We start from the raw sequence: 18,599 nt of genomic DNA on the forward strand, positions 1-18,599 counted from the left end.
TGTTGTGGGATAGAGGTTTTCTTTTAAAAACACAACAAAACCCTATTCTTTTTAAAGTCAAAAAGGTTTGTTTCTTTGCTGCTGGTTTGCACTCCAAACTCTGCCACAGGAGCTAAACAGCATCAAGTTGCATGTTGTGCTTTTTTGAGAGTACTCAGGGTCCAGGCACAGATGTAGATGTAACACAAATATATCCTGTAATCAGAGGAAGGTGTGCTGTTGCAAGAGGTCTTGGGTGAGTGTAAAGCAATTGTGTTTAAAGAGGAAGCTAATGCTTCTTGTTCCTCTTCACAACATGTAGGGAAAAACAAACAAACAAACAAACAAAAAGAACAAAACAACAGCCTCAGAAGTGCTGTCCTGAATGCAATGGAGCACAGCTGTAATTTATATGAAAAACATATGTGTTTGATCCCTATTTGAAAGGCCTCTCTGAAATGAGGAAGATAAATGTGTCCAGTTACATTAAATATTTGTTGTGTACATAAATTTAAAAAAGTGAGTTTTGCCTAGCTGCAGGACATCCTAAGGTCAGTACTAAGTGGGATAAATTGTTTTTTGGGAGTGTATTTCACTTCCTAAAGAAGTTGAAATGATGTGTCAACTTCTACATGCCTGAAGTCAGAAGAAATCTCAGTCCCACAGGGAGATTTTGCAAAGCATTTAAGAGATTAAGCAGAAGCGTAGTTAACTGAACAAATCATTAAATTGATTGCCTGAGTTTTCTACTAAAATTGTATGCATGCTGTTAAATCTCTTGGGAATTTCAGAAAATATGCTTCTCATAAGGTACTAAGCAAAATACAGATCTAGATACTGATTCCAAATTAGGAAAATAATATTTGTAAGGAGAAACAGAACTTTCTTTTACTCTCCAACAAATTTGCTTATGATCTGTCTACTGATCTGTTGTTACTGAAATGATTTCTTCTGAACACTTAAAAAGACATAATTTTTATAGTTATGTAAATATGTAGAAAAAAGTAAACTATGCTTGCAGATATATTAGAAGAAACCAGAAGCACTAGGCTTAAATAAGAAAAGCTAGACCTTGGAGCATTTGAGAGTACACAACAATAAAGATGTGACTTAAAAGAAATACCTGTAAGACTGATTATTTACTAGACAATTGATGTTTTGCTGTTTGTTGATATTAACATGATATTCTTATGTGGATATATATACACACGCAGTTTTGGAAGCTGCATGTGTTTCTTCAAATAGTTTTACCTATGATCAACCAATACTTTAAAGTATTTTGAAGTCATACAAATATAAAAAGAAATGATCCAGGACATGTCTGATGATTGCATTGATGCTCACACCCACAGGTCAGAGATCTCCGATTCCACCTAGTGTACTTAGAAAAATGGGCTGTCTACACCACCGCTGGTCTGTTTTAAGTAATGTGTCTTCAAGGATCTGTTTCATGGCTAAGATTTTTTTCATACCTGGTTAAACTGTGCTTGTCATTGACCTCACTTTAACCCTAATCTGATTTGAGATGTTCTGCTCCCAACAAGAGGGCCTTTTTGGACTGAGGCTGATCAGGACATCATAGTCTGTTAAAGTGCATACAAGTGGCCAAAGAACTCGACTGAAGTGTGGATTTCCATGAGGCGTACTGAACTTAGGTCAGGCAGCTGCTGACCTGACAGAACCTTCCCTTGGCACAGGTGTCTGTTTCTCCTACAGTTGCAGGTTGATGGGCCTCATCTATTCCAAATTGGACTCTGTTACATAAGGTACAGAGCTAGCTAGTGGCAAAGATACACCACTCCTAGGTGGTTGTGATGATTTTATCCTGCTGGGGAGCTGAACTCAACCACAATCACTATCTCACTCCCCCTCCTCAAAGGAAATGGGAGAAATTACAATGAAAAAGGCTCAAGGGTTAAGATAAGGACAGGGAGATCACTCAGTTGTCATAATGGGCAAAACAGACTCTGCATAGGGAGATTAATGTAATTTATTACCTATCACTAGCAGGCTAGAACAGTAAGAAACTAAAAAACCACCTTCCCCCCGTCCTCCCCCCCAGGTGGTGCAGGGGAATGGAGGCTACCGTCAGTCTCTCATGCTTCATTTCCGCCACTCCTTCACCAGGGGGGTCCATCCCATGGGACTGCAGGCAGCTGCAGGGTAGTGGAGAACCACGACCCTCCTGGGACACTCTTGTCACTGCCACCTCATGGAAAGGGATGCCAGGCACAGGATGAATAGGAGGCTGGAGACCCCACAGGTCCCTGTGCCCCAGGGCCAGATATTTTCTCTGGCAAGCAAAATGGCACAGGGGAGACGTCCCCAGGAAGGGGCTCTCAGCACCCCCGTCCTTTCTCCTCCTTCAAAACTGGGGCTACTCTCAGGCCATTGGCCCTAACTCCCAACACTGTCACATACTGACAGTGTCAGAATCACATCGCTGTGGCCTCCTGAAGTCACAAGCCACCGTGCTGCCTTTTCTTCCAAGCCCTACAAGCAGGGGGAGCCTGTGGCCAGACCGTCAGTCGCTGAGCGGCTAGGGCCTCTGACACCAAGAGCTCTTGGCAGAAGGAGGCCCAGCATAGCAGGTGGCAGTTTTGTGTGAGCTACGCAAGTCACAGATCTTCCATTGAGGAAGAATGAATCCTCCTCCCCAGAAGAAGCCGCGGCTTGTGGGGAGGAGATGTGCAGTGGAGCCAATGGATGTGGATGTGCCTGGGAGTGACGTGGAGCCCACGGAGGTGGATCCGCCTCTAGATGAAGAACATCCAATGGAAATGGATCCACCTCCATCAGGGCTGACCAGCCACCACACCATTGTGCGCAGGTGGCCTGTCAACAGGCAGCATCTGAGCTGTCACAGGAGTGCTAGGGGCTCTCCATATCCCACCAAACGGCACGCTCCACTCAGGCATTGACCATCAGGCAGTTTTCCATCAGCCAAGAGAGCCCCGAGTCCAGGAACATCTCGCGGACTCCCAGGGAACATCTGACTCCTGGCAACTCTTCAAGCCAAGGCTTGGAGGAGCCCTCCTTTGCCATCCCCCACTCCAGCACCTCCCATAGAGCTGGCATCTCCTCTGCGCTGAGCCCTGAGGAAGAGGAGAGGACAGGGACTGGTGTTGTCTGAGCTGCTGCGCCAGGGCCAACGGGAGGAGTCTGTCGGAGGGCCCCCAGGCTCCCTGGGGCCTCCAGGATGTGCCAAAGAAGCTACAGAGACAGCTGTTCCTTTGGAGAAGCAGAAGACCTCCATACCAACAGGAAGAAGTGCTGGACTTCAGCACTGAGGTCCACTGTAGATGCTTCATTAGGACTTTTTGTCAGGAGTGGAAAATGGACAGTTCACAATAACTATACAAAATGATAATAATAAAAATCAAAACCAACAGAACCAAATAAACAACAATAAAAGAAAAAACAAAACACTAAGTGCCTCCCTCTCTTTTTTTGGGGTCCCTCCCACGGGATGTCGTCCTTCCCAAACTGAGCCTGCGGGGGCTCTTCAAGAACTCCCACATGGCTCCGTACCATGGGGTCCATCCCCCAGGAGCAAACTGCTCCAGCACGGGTCCCCCATGGGCAGCAGCTCACCCCAGACCCCCTGATCCTGTATGGACTCCTCTCCACAGGCTGCAGCACCAGCCCGGGGCCTGCTCCTGCAGGGGCTCTCCATGGGCCGCAGCCTCCTCCAGGCCACATCCACCTGCTCCACCAGGGGCTCCTCCATGGGCGGCAGCGTGGAGATCTCCTCCATGTGGGACCCATGGGCTGCAGGGGGACAGCCTCCTCCACCAGGGGCCTCTCCAAATGCCACAGGGGAACTGCTGCTGCGTGCCTGGAGCTCCTCCTGCCCTCCTGCTGCACTGACCTTGGGGGCTGCAGGGCTGGTGCTCACTCCTCTCTCCCAGCAGCTGTTCTGCAGCTGTTTCTTTTTCCCCTTCTTAAGGCTGCTCTCCCAGTGGTGCAAACAACATCACTTATTGGCTCAGCTCTGGGCAGTGGTGGGTCTCTTTGGAGCCTGCTGAAACTGGCCCTTATCTAACATGGGTGGTCAGCTTCTGGGCTCCTCTCACTGAGGCCAGCCACAGCTACCAAACCCTTGCCATGTAAATCCAATACTGTGATACAAATATTGTAGCATTTTTATTAACTGAGACTTCTTTCTGAAGTGATGTTCTCATTCAGTAGTGGAGTTCAGCTGCCCATCAGTGTGAAACCACCGCAGGCATATTGATGTAAAGCAGCCTTAATCTGCTAAGAAGTGAGTGCAAGCTCTAAGGATACTAAATACTTCTACTGGTTTGACTCTGTCTGCTATAAGGGTCACAGCATGTTTCTGCTGATAGGAAAATGGATACTGTCTTCTAACTTCATTAAACTAGTACAAAGTGATGCATTAGCCAAAACAGCTAGATTCCTTACATAGCTGTATTGTAATTTTAGAAACAAATTTATCTTCTTTTTGTCAGTCAAGTATGTATTAATTTCTTTAAAACTGCTTTTCTATGTGTGTTCATGTATTCTCTCAAGTGTGGATTTGAGTTGTGGAGATTCTATGCTGATACAAGTCTTTACAGTTGCATGTATTTTAAGCAAAGAGTAGATCTATTCAATTTGAATTGGACCATTAATCTAGGAACACAGGAGTGGAGACTTCCAGCATCAGAGCAGTGAAGATGGTTGTTGTAACTTGGATGGGGAAGGAGAGACTGAATAGATCAAGGATTTTTCTTGTGGATTTGTCTTAAAACTGAATTGGAATGTGGAATAGGCAGTGTGTATTTATACCCTATGCAGTCTCTTCTTGGTGTTGAAGTTCAGGCTTCTGCCACATTGCTTCTCTGGACCTAAATTGAGTAAGAATTCATGCTGCATGCATGTATGGAGTCAGATCGATTTATTTTTATTGTGGGTGGCTGTGTCAGAAGACAAGCAGGACTTCAGCTAGTGTGTTTGAAGAGTTATTTATTATGAGGCATGTGTTGACAATAGGTTGGATGGTAAGAGTGCTGCAACTATCTACTTTCATGAAAAGTTGCCTTTACTGATATGCAGGGGTTTGTCTCTTCAACAAGATTCTGAAGTGTGCATGTGAAAGAATGGAGTGTTTTTCTGTTAGTGATACCAGAGGCAGAGAGAGAAGAAATACCACCTGCATAGCATTGTACAGGTGATTTTTTTTTAAGCTCTATATTTCTAAGCAGGCTTTGTTCATGTTGAAATAAATGAAAGCACAACCTTGCTCCCCTTCCCCAGATAAGCCACTCCTTCATTACAAGACGGCTGGGTGAAATGAGCAATAAAGAAAGTTGGAACTTGGTAATTTGCATAAGTAATATTTAAAATCCTTACTAGATATAATCATTGGGAAGTGATTTGGGAGTTAGTGTGGTTCACACAGGTCAGTACTTTATATCTGTGAGGGACTGGAACCTTATATTTCTGAGAAAGGCACAAAGCCTCCCTGAGGCCAGTTATCTAGCACCTGTACAGATGCGAAACCTTTGTCTTAACTAGACAACTTGGCAATAGGCTTATGCTTTGCAGCATGTACTTTCTATCTCTTCTATTAAAATATAACAAGTATCTAGGGGTATTTATTCCTCTTCCTGAAAATAATTGCATTAGAAGTCATATTTCTACCATGCTCTATTATGTGTAGAAATAATTAAATCCAGAGAATGTTATTTTTTCTATTGAAAGCTCTCAGGAAGACAGTATTCCAAAAAAGCTTTTCCTTGTTTGAAAAAATATGTATTCTTTAAAATATGAGATTATCTTTACTGATGTAATTTAGTCACTGCTTGTTATGTTATAAGCACAGAACAAATTAATAGACTTCATGTCTGACTCCAGTGACTTGACCCTTGCTTTTGTTCCTGTCTGTGGCTTATGCTGGAGGATGCTGCAGAAGTAGGTTGGTCTCACTGGTTAGTGTCTGTGCTCCTGGCCAGTCCATGCTGCCAAACACAGGTACGGCCCCTGCTAAATAGGAAGAAAATCTTGCAACTGGGCTGTGGTGGCAGTGAAGGAAATAAAGTAGCAACAGTGAAGTGCCTACCCTGCTTCAAATGTAAAAGAGTGTAAAAAAACGCAAAAGAGGTAAGAAACCTGCCAGCAAGTGTGTGTGTTTTTTTTTCTGGGGGGAGCTTCTGTAACTGATTTAGATCCTTAGTTGTCCCAGGGTAATGCTTTTTGCAGTACGTTTCTAAAGATCAAGCAGGTTAACCAAATATTCAGCATATATATTTATTACATTTTCGTTAGTGCAGATAGAATTCCATAGGTGTGCACGACCTAACTTTTCCTCCCTGGGCTAAGACGAACGGGTGCCAACACCCCACCCTCTGCAGGGAGGCGGCTTTCGTGTCTGCCCCGCTTTTTGCGACGGTCCTCCGGGGGGGGGGGCAGCCCCACATTGCCAGTGCCTTGTCTCCCCCTGGTGGCCCTGGGACGGATTGGTAACTCTGAGCACCCTGCCTCTTCCCCCCGGTTTTGTGAGAGTGCAGGAACAGCATCCTTCGGGTTGCAGGGGGTCCCTGCGGCTCTGGGGGCTTCCATCAGCAGGGACCCGCAAGGGGAAGGGAGTAAGCAGGGAGGGATCCTGCCCTTGCAGCTTTGGAAAAGTGACCGCCTACTGGTCTGTAAAACCAGGTTGTTTTTCCTCTCTTCCTTACTAGCTGGACATTTTTCGTTGTTGTTGTTCCCATACATGTGAAATGTCTGTTTATTGAAAACTGGGTTTGGCTTCGTGCTTGAATTCAATATTTACTTCAGCCACATATGGATCTGTGAACGGGCATATCTGAACTTGTTTAGCAGATGTAGGCAACTATTCCTGCATCTGCACAGAACGATGAAAAGCAGTCATTCAAATTGCTGCATAATACGTTAATTTGTGAAAATAAAGAATCCTGAGTTACAAAAACAAAAGAGACTAACCTCTGGAAAGATTAATCTTAAAGAAATGGCTCACTTTACCTGAGGTGGTAAAAGATTAAAATTGTCATTTTTTTGGGGGTGTTACCTAAACTGCAGTGACTTGAGTTAGAAGTAAAACAAGCTAATCTGGAAAAAGACACTACCCTTCTGGAGTAAGTGTACACATTATGAAGATTTTTTTTTTTTTTTCCTTAAGCATAATGATATGAGTACAATTGTGTTTCTTATTTCCTGGAGTAAGTAAGTTCTCGGTATGAGTGTCAGTATCTCAGTATTTTTGAAAAAAAAAAAAAAGTAAAAAATCAAAAAGTAAAGTTAACACACATTGCTAAAGTCTGGTAATAAATTCCTTCACTCTGTTGTGAAATGGGATAATACTTTGTTTCAGAGTTCATTAAAGGTAGTTTCGAGTTGCTTGCTCAGGCAGTCTTTTTTTCCTGAAATGTTTTAATTTCTGAGAGAGTTGCTCCACATGGGAACAAGTGGCTTAATGACAGGTGGACCTCAGGCTGACTGCCAGTTTCAAAAATATATTGCATAAACTGTTCATAGCAAATGAAGTATCATAAAATGTCAAACTGAAAATGTGCGTTATTTTCCATTTTACTGATGTTTTGTGATGTTGAGGCTTTTATGTATTATTCCTACTCTTTTCTTAGGTCTTGCAGGAAGTCTCTTAGCAAATATTTGTGGCATCACCTCGAAATGAGAGTTTATTTTGTGTTTCTTTCCATTTCAGAAAGCAGAAATACAGAACTACACAAAAATAATTATAATCTTTATTTTGAGGTATTTAACTGAAGACTGCAATCAAATCACATGTGGCTTGGTAAATATACAGCTTTATATATGCACTCATCTTAACGCATATAATCTTAAGGAAAAAAAAAAGACTTTTAGCATATTACTTATCAGCCCAATAATTCTGGGTAGAACAGAACACATACTCTTTATTAAAACATTCTTATTGTTATTTTACTTCTGAGGCAACAGTTCACCCTGCAAAGATCACCTATCCAGAGCTACCAGCTGGAGACTTTTGCATTTTGAATCCACTTGATATTATTATCTGTTGTTCCAGGAAATTACAATTCTTAGAGTGAAGGACTAATTCTCAACCATGAGCACCCTCTAGTGAACTGAGTTATTCAGCTTGTTGTTTGATATGAACAGAACATTCTGTATGAGACTTTACGTAACTCTCGGGTCACCTCAATGAGCGCCTCAGAAATGTCAGATAGGGCAACCTGTTCCTTTTTAAAGAGCAGCCTTCGCCCTCTGCAGTTGAGACAAGCACAGCAGCAGTAATCACGCTGCAATATGCTCAGGTACTCTGGACATGACTGCTTGCTCTATAGCAGGGGATATTGCATCAAGATTTGGTCTCAGCCTTTTCTGGGACCTCAAAACCATATCTAAATGACCTGTAGCCATCTGAACACTTCGATACAGTTGCAGAGGAGACAAGACTGCTTCTGCGGTCCTTGGCACAGATATTCCTAATGTTGAAGACTTAGGCTTTCTAGAGAGACTGTATTCACTACAGGGCATTTCTATGCTATAATCAATAGTGGCTATGAATCCATTCTACTGTGGATAATTTTACATCTGCAAATGTAGAAAATCAAGTTCTGACATGCTGTTGCCAGTGGAGCAGCTCTCTAGGCTCAAAGCTAAATGTCACCAACATACACTGGAGCCATGTCACCCCGTTTGCACTGTCATTGTTACTTCTGTCAAGTTAAAATGATCACAGGGTTGTATTTCTCTCTGCTTCAGCTGCCTGTAGCTTTATCCATGATTGCACTAACCAGTTCAATACTCCTGAGTACTTCAACCTTTAGACATTTTTCAAACAAGCTTCTTTGGTTGGAAAATGCATAAATTCCTTCCTTCAGATTATTTAATGAAGAACTGCGGATGTATACATAATCTACAAGATGGCTTTTCTTGGCACCATCATCCAAATAACTTTTGATGGCTCTTCTCTTACTGAAACCTCTGCTTTTATGATTCACAAAAGCTAATGTGTAGTTGAACTTTTTTTGGATACTTCTCAGCCTACCTAACCATGCAGAATTACTGTACGGTGTCATAGAAGCGAGCTTAATTTCTCATTTGCTTGATTTCTCATGTGTGGTCTTAGTTCCATACGTACACAGGAAAGTTGGTGCGTATCTGTAGATGCAATTTTTGCAAATAACAAATTTTGCTGTCTAGCAAATTTCTAGGGATTTACACTCATCTTCCTAACAGCAAAAAAGTCAGATTTTGTCTCCTGTGGAAGAGGAAGGTCTTTAAATCTTGAGTACAAAAATCATATAAATATGCAATGGTCTATTTTCCATGAAATACTTTGAACATTATAGTAAGCATTAATTTTAAATTAAAACTTTGCTGCAAGAGAAAATTATTTATAGAATAAGTGATACAAGAATCTATATGGCAGAAAATCCTAGGTATGTTAAAAAACTGTATTTATGGAAACCTAAAAGTTGCCTTGAATAGCTACATTGAAAGAAGTGTAACTGGCTTTAAATTATAGTGGTCGGGGCCTTTCTTGATTGATAGCAGATACACTACTAAAATGGGACATTACTGGGATGTTTTTAGATTAAAAGTATGGGGGGGAGTAGGTAGAAACCATCCTTCTTTTCTGTTCAAGAAGCAGGAAGAAAAACAGGCAGTAAGCGGATACTCTTCCTGGGACTGTAGGAGGCTAATTATGATCTGGGAGTTTCTCACAGGCAGTCTGCCAGGCAGGATGACAAAAAGCAAGAGAGATAAGTGATCTTGATACACCTCTTGATAAGTCTGAAAGGATTTGCTCATACCCCATGCAATGCAAACTTGCAGCAACTGGTGAATGTTGAAAATGTCCCTAAACTTAAAGTCACCAGGATCATGGGTTGTTGGGAATACTACAGCCTGCTCACTTGCTGACCCAAAGACAGGTTACACACACAATTGCCTTTAAAGAAAGGAAAAAAAAAATCACATGGAAAGAAGTAGAAGTTTCTGTGAGGATGGATTTCTGGCACTACAGAGCTAGATCATGCAGCCACTGTGTGATCTTTGTGTATCTGCAGTCGTGTTTGTCTCATGAAGATATAGCTGGCTGGGAGTTTTCTTTACTTGTCTGGAGTGGGAAGGTTCAACTGTGAACTTGCTTTGAAAACACAAGTGTATTGCTTGAAGTTGCAGTTTGGAGAGCTCATCTGTTAACATCTGAGGAAGAGAAAGGAGTTGGTGTGAGCCCTAAAATGGGAATCCTGGCACAAGGTATTTCACATCTGATTAAAATTGTAGAAGGTCCAGTAACCTAGAAACTGGGCTGTGGGCTGCATGTGAAGACCAGGGGAGTGGCTGATTGCTAAGGGTTTTGATTGGGCTGTGATTTTCAACATAGGAACCCAATTTTAATTTAGGATTGTTCAAAAATTAAAATGTGTGTGTGCAGCTTAACAAGTAGCTGTTCTTCATTAGTAAATATTGTGATAAGATGAAGGGGGCTACCTTTCTGGGAAGCATCCTTCTTGTGTGAGACAAAATGCCACTTTGATGCAGCTGAAATTTTCTACAACTTCACATGAAATTCAGTGTCTACTTTCTTAAAATTAGGTCTCCTTTTTACTTATGAAAAGAAAACCTTGTCCACCGAAAGTTCTTCTGGAATGTTTCTAAAGGTCCAGTTTTTCTGCCGTTCAGATAACATATCCATGGACATCAAAGGAATAGCTTAAGTTCTTCTTTAATGTAGTTCTTACACTTGGCATGTCTTATTCAATTTTTCCAAGGCAACACTTTGTGCAGCACTGAATTGGGTGTGTAGAATGATGGTATAATGTACTCCCTTTTTTTTGCAAACACTGAGGCTGTGCTGATGTCTTCATTTTCTTGCTTCTGTTTATCATTAGCAAGAACTAATTGCCAAAGGAACTATAGTAAATAGTTGAAGCTTCTTCATAGAATTCTAAGTTATTTGAAGAAAAATCACTATTTTGGAATTATTCTTTCTATTTTTAGCATACAAGTTGAGTTTTATGCACGTGCTTAGGAGCTGAGAGTCCTGTGTAGGGTGATGGTAGGGCCAGATCCAAAGACAGCTGAAGTTGGAGTTTCTCCATTGACAACAAAAGCCTTGACCTATACTGTGAATTTTAGCTTTGCAAGTTAATGATCGGTTTGAACATGTTAAACTCTCCTTTGTATTGTTTTTTCTCTGATAGTAAACTGAAGCAGTGTTGGCTGTGCTTTGTCGTACTGAAAGGCATAACTCCCCAGATGTTTAATCCCTTTTGTGAAGAGAGTTTACAGACCCTGCAGGTCCCTTCACCAAATGCAGTACTATTCTGAGCATGAAATTGTTACAGAGCTTGAACTTACCACTTAAACTGAAAAAAGAATCAATAATAACTGGAAATATTCTTCACAAAATAATACTGGTCATGTCTCATCAGGCAACTGCAAGCATGTTCAAAGGTTAACATACCTACCAGAGCAGTGTGCACTCGTGTATAGGCCTGTGTTTCAGATTCCCAACTGTTGTCAGCCATTGCTTTACCTTTTACAGTGCTGTTGAGCTTGGTGTGTTCTGCTATGGGCTTTAGAGACAAAATCATCTCTAAATGACCTGTAACTAAATATTGCAATGTATTTGTAATATAGATTATTTTAACCTGACTGTAAAAAGTTTCTTTTGTTATGAGGAATAGCTGTAATAGGAACTCCTTGCTACAGGACCCTACAATGGTTAGGTATCTGTATGGTTGATGCATCTTCTGCAGTTGTGAAAATAATTATACAAAATGAACAAAAATCAAGGACTTGAACAGAAACACACTTTCTCTGGGTTATCAAGATGTAGATGGGGGAATTCAGAGATACCAGGGACAAAAATCATTTGGTCTCCTGTTAATATGGGTGCCTGTAAACTTTTCTGCTCTGATAAATGCAAGATAATTCCACATATAAAGTGTGCAAAGCATATACAGTTTTCCTGTACTACCTGATATGTAGTATCTCAGTACCCTTCAGAAACTTTAAATATTTGTTCCATTCAATGAGATCATCAGAAGCCCTGCAAAGGAAGAACCTAGGAAGAACTATTCCTTAGGTGGACTCGTCCATTTTGCTTTGGTATTAGTTCTTTTGGTGGTTTGCTTGACAATCTTCCCTTGATATAGCTGTAACTGCTTAAAATAGGAGACTATTTACAGACTATGAGGAATTCACACTCAATGTGTATGAGCTAATCATTTTACAGTCTGTAGCCAATAATTATTCCAAGTGAAACAAGTTCTGATGACTTGCCAGAAATCACTCTTAGCTTCAAGCATGAAATTGCACGTGCTTACTGGTGGGACACTGTGCACACTGTATACATTAAAAACCACTGCTAGCTCTGCTTCATCTTGTTGCAGGGATGTAATGGCACCTTGGGTGCCTTCCTCCTTTCCACTCTGCAGATTCACATGCTGCCTCTTACAGGGGTTGGTAGTAGAAGCATGTAAGTAGAATGGTAAGAGATAAGAAACCTGCCATGAAGTTGCACAGTCACAGGAGTTGTTTCATTGGATTCAGTGGGGTAGTAATGCTAGAAAAATCTTGTTTTTATGTTTGAGAGTGGTGGTTGTAAGTTCTTACACTTGATTTAGCCTTGGTTGGGATAACAAACTTGTTTTGTTTTGTACAAATTTCTATGAAACTTCGTTAGGTGATGCGTGCCAGAATTACTGGGAGTTGGTTCTCACTGGCTTAAATTGTTCTCTTTAATACAAGAAGCAACATGATGCTGATCAAAAACCTCTGAACACAGAAATGATTAGGAACTTCTGATGTGATTAGAAACATGTATCTCTGTGGGTATAATGTATATATTTTAGTTTCTGCATTATGAGCATAACTAAGTCATTGACAAAATGACATAACCAGGAACTTTGTTTCCTTAAGCTGATGTGTTTCATTGCCACATCAAATGATGTGTTCATGTAAAATTTACATTTCTGTTCATAATAGTTTTTTGTTGTTGTTGTTGTTTTTTTTTCCTCTTATGTGCATTGCAAGGTTCAGGGAAGTCTAAGTAAACATATAAATAGGGAACATAGTAAATAGAGAATTTACACTTTTGGATTTCAGAAAGGGAATACATCTAATTTGTTTTAATCACTGGAAATGATGTTTTTAACAGCTTGTATGTTACTGTAATGCAGCAGAAAAATTCAATAATATTACAGTGCTGTTCACTCTACAAATGTGTTTTGACTATAGTAGCCAAGTTTTTTTTGGCTACCTTTTGCCATGCTATAGTTAGGTGTTTGTTTCTGGTGGTGCTAGGGAGGAAGAAAAGTAAAATAAGAGATGAGTGTAGAATTTGAAAATCTATATACAGGTTAAAAGTGTTTATCCAAGTGTTTTGCATCAAAAACTCTTCAGAAATTTGTTTTATTTTTAGACATCCTTCAGTAGTTCTACAACTATAAAGATTTCTCAGGAGAAAAGGTACAATGAGTAAGTGTTTTCTTTTGCTGCTCTGTAGAAGAATAACCCATGACTAACTTTTCTATAGGAATACAAGTAAAATGTGAGTAAATCTGGACTTTCATAAATTCTGTAGCAACACAGTAGAGCTGTGAGATGACAGGCCCACCCTACGCTTTTAACACCTCACTCGCCCACAGCCTGCAGGCAGGCAGAGCCAGAGATGGCCAAAAACTCAAGATGGTCCATATCGTGAGACAACAGGGGCACAGATGGAATGAGGCTTTCTTTCCCACATGCACTACCTATTTGAAAAACATAAACAGTTCCCTCCTCCTTAATATTTTCTTTTAACTTTGTCTACTAGCTAGTCACTTGGCCATGTCAAGACAACTACAACTGTGCTTTTTGGAACAGTGAGGAGGTTACATTTTCAGAATGGAAGATGCTGTCATTTTTGTAAAATCTTGTTGGGTGAAGCACTGTCTCAAGTGTAAAATTTACCTAAACTACTCTGTCAGTTCAGTCACAGATTTTTCCCAAGCCTGGGCTCAGAACTCCTCAAGCTGGGCACAGTCTGCTATTTTCTTTCCCTTCTTGCTCTTTGCACAGCAGTGCTCGTGCACTGAAGACCATACCGCATATTGGGTTATATTATCAGGCTTGTAGCCAGCAGGTTTGAAGAAAGCATTTACACACCTCTCTTCAGCACTTCTGAGGCTGTATTTGTAGTGCTGTGTCCACCTGACAATCTGAAATGAGCCCAGCCACTGCAACGATCAGGGCATAAAAGCACAGGATCTAAGAGGAGGGGCTGAGAACTGGGCTTTCTCACTCTTAAGAGCAAAGGGCTCAGGTGGGGTCTCACTGCTGCTTTCAACTACATAATGAGAAGTTATAGAGAAGACAGAGCCAAACTCATTCTAGAGCCACACAGCAATGGGATGAGAGGCAACAGACAGAAGCTGCAAAATGGGAAATTCCGATTAGATTATAAAGTCTTTCACTGTGGTTGAGGTTAAACACCTGAATTGGAGTCTAGATCTGTTGTGGTTTCTCCATCCCTGGAGATATTCAGAATTCATCTGGGTCTGTCCTTGAGTAACCTTATCTAAACTTGAAGTTGAGTTTAACATCAATGTTGACTCAACTTTGAGCAAGGTAAAAAGGGATATTCAAACTGTCTAACATGACTCATGACCTCTGGAAGTTCCTTCCAACCTCAATTTATGACTTTCTTCTGCAGGCATGTCATTCCCTACTTTCATTATTGAAAACTAAAAAGCCAACAGCTGTCCATCTTGACTTGTTTCTTAAACTGAAGATAGCAAGCCCAACTTTGGCAGTGCTGCTCTTTGCAGACAGTGCTGTGGCAAATCCAGCTGTGTCCTAAATAGATGTGGCTGTAGAAGGGCTGTTGTAGCACCACCTTGTCTGGCAGCAGTAACAGCAGCATCTTAGTTGCATCTTAGTTGTTTGTCTCTTATATGCTGCTCTGTGCAAGTCCCAATGGTGGCATGCCCTAGTATTCTGGAGCAATAGTGAACTGATATTGATAGGAAGTTTTTTGTGTTAAAAAAAAAAAGCACTGCAAGGAAATTCCAGGTCACAGAATTCTGAGTAGCTGTGTTGTCCTGGAGAATGAATACTTTTCTTCAACCCCTCATTTCCCAGATCAGGCAGTTGAAAGGTAGTGTTCTCTGGTCATTGCTGCGCTTCATGGGGAGGGTAACAGCAAACGTCGAGGTTGAGCCCTTTAGCAATTCTTTGTTCCTGATTTCTTTCATTCCTTTGGGTTGAAATGAAATGTGGAAAGAAGAAAAAAAAAAGAAAAAAAAAAAAAGAAGAAAACCCACATTTCAGGATGTGAAAGAGGTCCTGAATAGGGATTAGAATAGGGAGTGAAACACTGAGAAGGATATTCTTTGCTTGTAGGAATTGGATACATCATTGATTTCAAGCTAACACCTTAGCAAGCACCACTGTAGATTATGAGGTGAAGTTACTCCTGAGTAGAATATTTTTGTTTGCTCTGAATATATAAATAAAGAATATAAAACTGTGTTTGAAAGTTTAGCTGGGGGGTTCACAGGGAAAGATATAATAAGTAATGACCAAATAGATCCCTCTATAGATCACTCTGCAGTTACGAACCATCTGCTGCTCTTTCCTCCCCGAACCATCGTGGACAACATTGTGTTCTTTTGGTTGTGCAGTGATAATGGGATATTCAGGTGTCTGTGTAACATCAGGGCACATTTGACACGTTCTTGGTTGTTACTCCTCCCTCCCCAGTGACTCCCTTTTGTCTGCTGCAAGCTGGTCCTGTCGGTCATTATAAATGTGACAAGAGGGGGAAGCAAGCAAGAGGTCTTGGGTCTCCTTGGCAATGTGGTGATTAACATGAGCTATACAATGACATGATTCATTCACAGAGGGGGCGAGAGTGGAGTTGTGAACACTTTGCTTACGTGGCACCACAGCACCCAGTCACGTGTAGCAGGTTGCTGCTTCTTGTATTGCCTTAATCTCACTTTTCTTAGTAAAAATCATTCCTGACTGATTCTTACAAGGTATGAGGATCTGATCATCACCTTGTATCAACAGAGAAGTATCTATTGCTAGCTACGCTTAAAGAGGATTTTTCTAATGATTTTGCCTACCTAGCTGTGCTATGCTGTCTTCAAACAATGTTTCCCTTTTGAAGTAGGTGAAACAATTGAAGGATTCTCTTGCACTCAATTGAAACAGTAGGGAAACTTATTTTGATTTCAGTGCAGTTGCTTTGGATTTTCACTCCTACCAAGAAGGGGCTCAGTCCTAGTCTCACAGTAGTATACTGTCACACAGGGAGATTACTGTCAGGGAATTTTTTTATTTTTTATTTTTATTTTTTTTTCTGAACATGCTGCACTGAAGTTTAAACTCTGTAGCCCTTGCATGCTTTGATTTCAGTGACAAAGATACTTAGTTATCCAGGGAGCTCTTGGCAGGGGAAAAGTGCTAAACCTGGCATGTATTCTGTGTATTAGCTTGTGTGTGTAGAGACTGTGCCTCCTGAAGTACTGAGATCGGTTTTTCTTTTGTGAAAAAATGAGTTGGGAAGAACATAGTCTCACATAAGCTTTCTGTCTGAAATGCACAAAAATGACAGACCTACACTTTTATTAAACAAAAAATAACAAACTCTTGAAAAAGTCTTCTGCTAAAATACACATTTCTTTATTCTCCTGACACTACTTTTTTTATTTTTTCCCACAAGGCTTTCCCTCATCAAATTTAAACAGTTAATGTCTTTCCTAGGATGCTGTTGCTTTATGGTGTCAGCTCATGCGGGTGCAGTGCTCTTTAGTGTTTTGAAGTAAAAGCTAAGTCAGTTATTAAATGATTTTATTCCACCATTGCATGAATCCTCACAGCATGTTTTTTGCTTAGAAGCAGCTTGCAGACTGGATAATAACTGGTGTAGATCTGTCACTTGTCTCAGACGCGCATGGTTTCAAGGGGAAGTTATCCTATGAATGATTAAAATTGCTGTTTTGCTGTTCTTTCCTTCCCACCCCCATTCATTCACTGTAGTTAGCCCTTCTTTTTGAAAACACTGATAATCAAATTCACAAACCAAGATAATTAAATCATGAATTCTTTCCCCAATACCAGCTGTTCTACTGTTTTGCTTCCTATTGGTGTTCATAACCAGGCAAGACTTCCCACTATATTAAATGCCCATATTGTTGGCAAAAAGCAAAAATGTTGCCGTTTGCTACTACCTGAATGGATTAGTCATTGGTGAAGAAAGTCTGGTTAGTGTTTGCAGGACAGCTGATGATCCGAATAATACTATGTGATAGCAGCTATACTTGTTTTTCTTTCTTTTAGAGTGTGCAAAATGAAGAAGTAATTAAAAGGTTAAAGAATATTCCTCAGTACTGAGAAGTGATAGTTTAAGATTGCAGGGAACTAAGAACAGAATGGGATAGAAACTGTAAAGTTTCTCTGTGAAGTCTTGTCAACTTCTAATCTCCTCCTCTGCCCCCTTCCCTTATTATATATATTTTTTGAAATATTTGTGTACATAAATTCTGCTTGAAGAGACTTGCTGCTCTGGAGGAGATCTGTGCCTGCTTAATGGAACCAGGGCAAGAGTATGGTTTGGTTGGTTCTTAGGGTTGAAGTGAAAGGGGTGCCTGCATAGGCATGTAGGCAACTGTGAGCTCCCACTGTCCACACCCTGTGGATACAAGCTGGCTCCGGTTTGAGCTGGGGAGCTGTGACAGTGCGGCTGGCAGGTGACAAGTTCTGCCAACAGAAAGATGTCTGCGCTGGCACCTCACCAACAGAGAGGAAAGTTACAAGAGGCAAGCTGAGGCCTTTTTCTGAAAAAAAGAGAATAGGGAAACCTGTGCAATTTGGATGAGAAAGGCTGGGTGTTGACAAGATGTTTAAACATGTTAAATTATTTGGGTTTTCTCAGTTAACCCCTGCTGGTCTTAGAGGAGTGAAGGGTCAGCAAACCTTATTGTTCAGACCATTTTCTCAGTAGCACTTAGTGTCCTCTGATTCCTCGTCTGGCTTTAGGCACCAACTTTGAACACCCCCGCACCTACAATTGTAAATGGCTTAGTAACTTGAGTTTGATCGGTTTACATTTCTTTCTTATGGTGGGCAGTGGTATTTTGTGTGTTGTAATTAAACAACTGAAACTTGAAAGTGACCTTTTGCAAATAGTCTCAAGAGTGTGGAAAAGGACTTGTTTGCTTAGACTGACTCCCTTGTGAACAGCTTAAACCTACTGAGTTTAATTGGTCTACGGATGTTATTCTTCTGGCTTTAGTTTAGAGGGAAAGTGGGAGACAGGGGAAGGGAGGAGTTAGACTGGCTACTTCAGCTCTACATCTTCTCATTTTTTCCATGTATTGATGTTTTCTGTGCTCTGCAGAGGACATTAAAGTATAAGAAATATAAGGCTGGAGAGAACTTTATTTGAAACCCCATTTAGCAGAGACTAAGTGAGAGAGAAAATATAGTTATGGCTTGTCTATATTTTTTTTTTTAAACTTATACCTGATGGGATCCTGGATCATATACCAAATACCCACAGCATTTATTCCCACCAGAAAAGTGTTAACACCACTGTACGTAGAAGGACTCTATGTCACAGTAGGCTCTCCTATCTGTACCCAGACTTGACTTTT

The 18,599-nt window shown here is 41.0% G+C and overlaps 1 protein-coding gene across 10 annotated transcripts in view; it reads left to right on the forward strand.

Moving 5' to 3' along the window:
- The window catches only part of PDE1C (phosphodiesterase 1C), a 388,068-nt gene that overhangs the window by 26,973 nt on the left and 342,496 nt on the right, over positions 1 to 18,599 (forward strand). Inside the window, exon 1 of one of the 10 annotated variants that reach the window (XM_083822145.1) lies at positions 10,173 to 10,206. The exons of the other annotated variants lie outside the window; for them this stretch is intronic. Coding sequence (XP_083678271.1) covers positions 10,188 to 10,206 — 19 coding nt within the window. The 5' untranslated portion in view covers positions 10,173 to 10,187. Of the gene's footprint in view, positions 1 to 10,172; positions 10,207 to 18,599 lie in introns of those variants that run through there. 10 annotated transcript variants of the gene reach the window in all.

The sequence above is a fragment of the Anser anser genome (assembly GCF_964211835.1).
Source record: "Anser anser genome assembly, chromosome: 2".
Lineage (NCBI taxonomy): Eukaryota > Metazoa > Chordata > Aves > Anseriformes > Anatidae > Anser > Anser anser.